The sequence below is a fragment of the Pteropus vampyrus genome, unplaced genomic scaffold (assembly GCF_000151845.1).
Source record: "Pteropus vampyrus isolate Shadow unplaced genomic scaffold, Pvam_2.0 Scaffold127, whole genome shotgun sequence".
Classification (NCBI taxonomy): Eukaryota; Metazoa; Chordata; class Mammalia; order Chiroptera; family Pteropodidae; genus Pteropus; species Pteropus vampyrus.
The window spans coordinates 1821094-1828664 of record NW_011888908.1 but is presented as its reverse complement, the minus strand read 5'-3'; the positions used below and the strand labels follow the sequence as shown (position 1 = coordinate 1828664).

The window sequence follows — 7571 nt, the reverse complement described above, 5'->3', positions numbered from 1 at the left end:
TGGAGAGACCTGTCCTCTCTTCTCCATGTCCTGAGCTTCTGACCAGTGTGCAGCTGCTTGGGGGGCAGGACTTGGGGGGAGTCAGACCAGTAAGGGAAGAGAACCTTTCGTCTGGCCATCCTGGAGTCCAGGGCCCCATTCACACAAGGGACTTGGAGGCTCTGTACCAGAGATGAATGGGTGAACTTGGAGAATGGGGTTCAGACCGAGCTCCTGAATGACCATCAAAGACTGATTGCTCCAAAGCATGTTCCGAAGACACTTGCATCAGGTCTCTTGGGATGATGATTTGAAATGTGCAGATTTGAGCCCCACCTGAATCAGAAGCTTTGGGGGTGTTTTTTTTTTTAACACTCTCCTAGGTGAGGGGGTCAGCAAATATTTTCCATAAAGGGCCAGACGACAGATATTTTCAGCTTTGGAGGCCACATAGTCTCTGTCACAGCTACTCAGCTCTGCCATCGTAGCACAAAAGCAGCCACAGACAATATGTAAACACGTGAGCTTGGCTTTGTTCTAATAATGCTGTATTAATGGACACTAAAATTTGACTTTAATGATTTTCATTTATCACAAAATATTCTTCTTTTGACTTTCTTTCAACTCTTTGATAACATAAAAATCATCCTTAACTCACAGACTACAGAAAAGCAGGGGCTGGGTCAGATTCGGCTGCGGTCATAGTTGGCTGCCCCCTGCCCAGACCTCTCATCCCTACAGCCCAGCTTAGAACCCCTGATCAGCGGAGCCCTCATAAAAGGCATGGGCTCAGCTTTGCAGGGTCACAAACCTACAGAGATCTACGGACTGTCCAAAAGAATCAACCCTTGAAAACTTTTTACTGCTCTGAAAAAACAGCCCCAGTCCTGAGCTCACTATCGGGTAAAGCTGACAACACTGCTTATAACTAAGAAAAGGTAGACTTCATGCTGGGCACAGATTATGGATTTGAGTATATGAGATGGAACTGGTAAAAATACAGATTAGAAAGTAAAATGTGGACCTTTTTAGTTACTCATTATCCCCACAGTATATTTTTAATGTTTAATAACTTGAATTTACGTTTATTAGTCACTTGTGCCCAACAGCCTCTGTAGTGAGTACACCATATGAACAGTAAAGTGGGTAAGGAATTCATATGAAATAGAAACTTAATAATTTAGACTTATTATTTTTCTGAATACATCATCCATATTTTGACTTTAAATGAATTTATAATTTAATCTGTACCCATAAAGTACCTTAAACCCTGGCTGAGGTTCAGTGACTTTAAAAATAATAATTTCAGTAATCTGGCTTCGCTCTTTCCACTCCTCCCACTTTTTCATTATGGAATCAAAGAGTTGGAAAAGATTACAAGAGATCACTTGGTTCGGACCCCTCTAATTTAAAGGCACATAAAGCAGGATGCCATTTTCCTTGATGTAGCCTTCATATATCTACATCAAGTGACAGAGATGAATACTCAGACTACTCTCCCAGAATAAGGCATCCTCGAACAGGGATTACTTGGTAACTTGCGTTGCTAGAACCCAGAGAAGGGAAACTCAGTTTATGATCATTTTCTAAAATTTCAATTCATAATGTACTTCAAAACTCCTGTAGGATGATTATCGTATTTAAGCTTCAATGCATAATTTTGTAAATTAGAATTTTCTTTGGTTTGCTGTTAGCGTAAGTAACATTTTCAAAATATCGTTTCAGAAATCAAACTCTCCATTGGCAAGCAATTGGCAATCCTCGATGTCAAGGAACTTGGAAAAAAGTTCGGCGGGTAGACCAGTGTACCTGTCCAGCTGTTCACAGCTTTATATTTATATAGATTATGAGGTAAACATTTCAAAATGTGTTTATAAACATGCTAAATATTATCGAGTCATGTCCAACGCTTCATAAACCTTCAAAACTTGCTTGGCCAAGTTCCTGACTGACACATGTCATCGCCACACTCCGAAGTGGAGAAAGAAAATTTAGGGGCACACAGCACCTTGATTTTTACCTTCACTGCGTTGAGGACCCACTCTAAAGTCTCCTGTGGTTTTTGTCCTTGACCTTCAACACAGAACTGTCTCATTCAACAGGTGGCCCATGTGCCATGAGATACATGTCTGTTTGCACTAAAATTATTATAACGTGGTTCATGTACTGGTGAATAAGTTGTCATTTAAGGATAGCCACACTTTGAATTTTCCATTTTTATTTCCTAATCTGCAATCGTCAAAACTTCTCACTTTAAAAATGTATTCAGATGTGTATACTTTCACACATACTTTTTCCATATATTATTCCACAAATTCTGAAATAATTAATTTCAAGCAAATTGTCACAAATAATTTTTCATAGGACAGTTGTTTAAGATTTAGCATTTTGTAATAAAAAAATAGCTATGCTAAAATACTTTTTTGAAGAAGAAATTTTCTTCAATTAGTTGAAAAGATCAAATGTTCATTCTAGGTCAATATGAATGAGTTCCTTTAAATGTTATACTTTTCACAAAGAGGAATTTTGGCACCAATAAAGGAAACAATTGCTTTAATTATGAAATTCTACCGTCATTAGCACCTAAGATTATTTCCAAGGCTGAGTCTGGAGCTGACTAAAATAATCTTTCAGAGTCCAATGTCAAGTTTAGTTGAAGTAAACTCACTGCTTTTTTCTATAGCATACATTTTCTTACGTTTGGGGTAGAAGGCAGAGGTACAGTTATAGAAGGTAGATTTTATGACAAATGCTATGGTCTTACATACATTCACACAGAGAAGTCTTGGTCTCCTTATTTTATGATCGGAAAACCAATGAACCGGGGACAGAGTCTTGTTTAAGGGTCTGAGAAGACAAGGCACTGCAGGTCAGCCACTGAGCCAAATCTCGGCATCTCATTCAGAACTCAGCTTCGATGCCAAAGGCTGTGCTGTAAAAAGCTTAAGTCTTTTTTCATTTTCGAAGTAGATTTTAAATTCAAGATATTTTCTTTGGAGAATTGAATTTCAAGATTTAAACTATGTGAAATTCCTTTGGTTTCATTTGTATAAAATATTATTCACTAACATGATTTACTAAAATACATATTTTTCAGTACTTATGTAATGACAGAATGATAATAGCAAGCTTAATAGGGATGGAATATTTAATTCTGAGAGTACCAATATTTGTGACTATATATTCATTTAACTGTCAGTAGTTTTTGTGGTAAATTAAATTCTTTGGAAATTAGTAATAAAAAATTTGAGTCTCGTCAAAGTTAGAAACTTCAACTATGTGTTTAACGTTAACATTTTAAGATGATTTTAGCATTTGTAAAGCAAGATTTCTGAAAATATACCTGGCTGATTTTCAATGTGACTTAACATTTTTATACAATAAATAAACTTTATGTTCACATTTTTAAAAGCTCTTCACTTGCTTGACTAGAAAATATCCAAATTTTCTGGATTGGTCAGAGAATGAACAAAATTTCACCAAAACAAAACAGAAAAACTTTCAGAACTGACAGGTATAAGTACGATGACTAACAGCAATAAAGTTGTGATATATTTATGGTTCCAGTATGTGTTAAAACATTTAACATATTTGAGTTGCATAAAATCAAATTCTCATCTTATGCATTTATTTTTAGTGCATGGCCATTAATTACTTTCATACCGAAGTATATTTTTGTAATTTCTATTTCTGAGAAGAATTTCATAGGCTAGAAGACTTAACTACTAAATAATAGTTTTGAAACGCTTGCTATTAATTCTAGCAAAGCCTAAGGAAACAGTTCAGAACTGAAACTGTAGTCCACGTGATTAATGAAGAACCAAAAGATTTTCTTTTCAAAAGTTAAAGATCAAAGTATTTAAGACCTCTTCAGCATGCCTTTTTCACGAGTACCTTAGAGTCAGGTCCTTTCCACAGGCACTAGGCAATGATTTACAAACCCTAGAATCACTTAACAGACTGATTTTAAAAAGTGCATGTGGAAAGTAATTTGAACAAAAATAAATACACCCACTCAGAAAAGAGGGGGAAAGGAATTAGGGATGGTGATCATTTAGAAAGGAAAAAGTGAAAGAAAAAAAAAAGGAGAAAAAAGACTAGAAAAAGGAACCAGGTGAGTGAACTATAATCACACTATTCTTTAAGGTCTTTCTTGGGATGTTTTTATTCAAGAATGTTGTAAGTAAGCATAAAGAGCAATAATTTATTGTTCACTTCTGCTCTGGTGTAAACATTTTAATGAGTTATCTTTTCCAGGTACGCACAAAAATGATACAAAAGAAACCTGGTTCTGCCTTCTAAGAATATTCTAGTGAAGGTTCATATAACTACAAGTTGATTTAGAAAGCAAAGACTTGCAGTTATGTGTTTGCATTGTGAGGTATAAGCAACCACAGGAAGAACATATTAAAAGAGAAGTGAAATTTCTAGGTCAAGGTGACAGATGGACACACGTTTACCCCTCTCTCTTTCTGTAAATCCCACTGAAATTTCAGGATTTACAGAGGAAAATAAACTCATAACATAGATGAGATGGGAGATGGGTAGAAATCAGTCCAGAGATTTTGAAGACTGAAAGTAAATAGGATTCTACTGATGGATAAACCAGATGGAGGGACCATACTCTTTAAAACATGTACAAAAGAAGGTAGAATCAGAGGTGAGAGCCATCCTTCCTGGGGTGGGAGTCTCACGGAGCAACAAACGAGATGAATTTTTTTAAAATCCCCACCTTGAGAGACAACTTGGTGAAATTTAAAATTCAGAACTCAAAGGCAAGGGTTGGTAAACTACAGGCTAAATCTTGCCAGCTGTCTGTTTTTGCAAATATAGTTTTATTGGAACACAGCCATGCACCTCATTTACATATTTATGACTTTGGCTAGTTCCAAGCAGAGCTGACTGAGACTGTATGGCCCACAGAGCCTAAAATAGTGTGTCTGGCCCTTTATGGAAAGCTTGCCCACCCTCTGGCTTAGACCATCAGAGTTAACGTAATTACTGGTGTGGCTGGACGCAGGTGTGCCATTTTTTCCCCCCTCTTTGTCCTGGTGGTTTTGTTTGCCTTTGTTTCTCTTCCTCTCGCCTTTTGCTTTCTTTTGGATTATTTAAAAATTTTTAATATTCCACTTTAATCAACTGATTAGCTACATATCTGTATTCTTTTAAATGGACTCTAGAGCTTTCAACAGCATACCTAACTTTTCAGTTTACTTAAGAGTTATTATTCCTAATATCACACGACAAGTAAATCGGAAAAGCTTTGCAGCTACAAACTGGACACAACTCTGAGACTAAATGTAAACAGACAAGGGACCGACCTCGTATGACAACACACTATGACCCCCCACCTCAGCAACCAGTGGAGGGCGCCAGAGCAAACCAGCACAGCAATCCACCCCGAATGGTCAGTGCTTGGTTGATGACTGCCAACATCCGACTCTTTGTCCCCACTTCCAACTCAGAAGTGACCAGAGAAAGCCAAGTATGTTCCCCAAAACAATCACACAAGATGCCTGCTGCTAGGTGGCCGGCCTCCAGCTTCCTCATGCCAGCGACGTCCCCTAAGAGCCGGGCTGAGCCTTCTCTTTGGTTTCTACCCCAAAGCTTTCCCACTGCAAATCTCTGCCTGAGACTCCACCAAACACAAGTGATGGCGGCCGACGCTGTTGTAACAGCAAGCCCTGGGGACACGGCCTGTGTTCCCATTTTTGATTAGTCTATGTTTATTCCCACTACTCAAATGCTCAACCGCATAAAAGGCAAATAATTGTGATATAATCATATAACATTACTTTATAGAAATAAAAATGAATGAGCTACAGGTACATATGACATAAATATGTCGAGTGCAAGAACAGTAAAGAATACGTAGCATATTCCATCTAATTTCCTTAAATGACTCGAGTCAAAATAACGAAACAAAAGCTGTTCTCTCAGCCTCTGTGGGTTGGCTCTGAGTTGGGTACTCCTTGGCGCTTAGCCAGGTCACCTACAACTCCGCCTTAGCCTTCACTTCCAGCACGTGGGAAACCCAAAGACCATTCACGGATGGAGGACTAGGGCCCTCCAGGTCTTTTCTGAGACCGTGTCACTCTGGGCACGTGCACGGCCTTCTAGATCCCCCAGCTCACCCAAGTCTTTCAAAGCTCTTACCCCATATTTCTTCCTCCCCAGGGTTTCCGGTTGGTCTGCTGCTAGGGGTGATGTCTTTAAAGCCCAGAGAGCAGAGTGGGCAAAACACATAACCACAATTCTGTGACAATAAGTTCTGCACGGCCCCTCTGTCCTTGTCAAGCTGCGCCAAGTAATGGGCCACTGTCCTATAAGCAGAGTGAGCAAAAACACTAAAATCATCTCACCAAACTTTAGCAGCCCCTTCCTTCATAAGCACTCCTGGCTGTGTTTTTGTTAGATTCCAGGGCTTTGAAAGTTGACGCTAAGAGTTTTTGCCAGCTTAATAGCTGCTTCAGTATGAGGACCTTCGGAGCTCTCTACTCCCCTTTTTGGGTGATGGCACTCTTTATGGAACATTTTTAAATGATTACATTTTAAAAATGGGGGACAGATGAGCAGTTGCCAGGAGTTGGCGGAATGATGCAAGAGAGATGAGTGGCAACAGGGAGAGCTGGCACTGAAGCTGTTCAGCATCTTGCCTGCGGTGGTGGGTACAGGAACCTACACGAATGAGAAGTAGTTTACAGCTAAACACACACAAACAGTACAAGAAGAACTGGGAAATCTGAATGAGATTGGTGGATTGTATCAGTTATCAATATACTGTAGTTTCACAAATTAATACTGGGGGAAAACTGGAACAAATGTACAAGGGGCCTCTGTATAATTTTCAACAACTACACGTGAATCTACAATTATCTCAACAAAAATTTCAATTAAAAAAGTAATTCAGAAGATTCAGATTTAAGTTGAAGTTTTAAAAATACATTATCCAATTTATTATGTAGTCACAAGTCATAGGATTAAAAAAATGTTTTAATTAAATCTAAAATAGCTTTTTTAATAAGTAAAACAAAATTATAAATAAGAAAACACCATACTATGATATAGTTGGTAGTGATCTTTTTTAGTGGGACATAAAATAACTGAGCATCTTATAGTTAATGGCAACTTAGATTTGAGGATTTATGGTATGTCTGAAATAAGGAGGCTGACTTACAGGTCCATTTTGGGCTCATGCTGCCTGTGTTGACACTAACCATCGAAATGTCCAATAAACATGCTGACAGCAACTAGTGGTATGACAGAACAGAGTCAGGAAGCACATAGTAATTATCCACATTTTTGTTTACTATACATATAGAACAACAAATTCAAGAATATTGGGAAAGTAATTCATAATGCAATAAGAAATACAGATTACGAAATACTACCATTTCACTTTTCATGCAAATACTTTAGTATTTTCACTCAAATAAAGCACATGTAACTCAAAATGCTATATAACTTTATTAGTTTTCGAAGAAGCTTTATTTAAAACCACTTTGGTTGTCTGCAGCCATGCTACCCTGAACAAGCCTGATCCTGTCTGATCTCGGAAGCTGAGAAGGGTCGGGCCTGGTTAATACTTGGAT

The 7571-nt window shown here is 38.1% G+C and overlaps 1 protein-coding gene across 1 annotated transcript in view; it reads left to right on the top strand.

Moving 5' to 3' along the window:
* SBSPON (somatomedin B and thrombospondin type 1 domain containing) overlaps nt 1-3390 on the top strand; it is a gene marked incomplete at its 5' end in the record, with an annotated part of 21495 nt that extends 18105 nt beyond the window's left edge. Inside the window, one exon of the mRNA XM_011366955.1 lies at nt 1705-3390. Within this exon, the coding sequence (XP_011365257.1) occupies nt 1705-1822 (118 nt within the window). The remainder of the gene's footprint in view (nt 1-1704) is intronic.
* Nucleotides 3391-7571: the final 4181 nt, after the last annotated feature.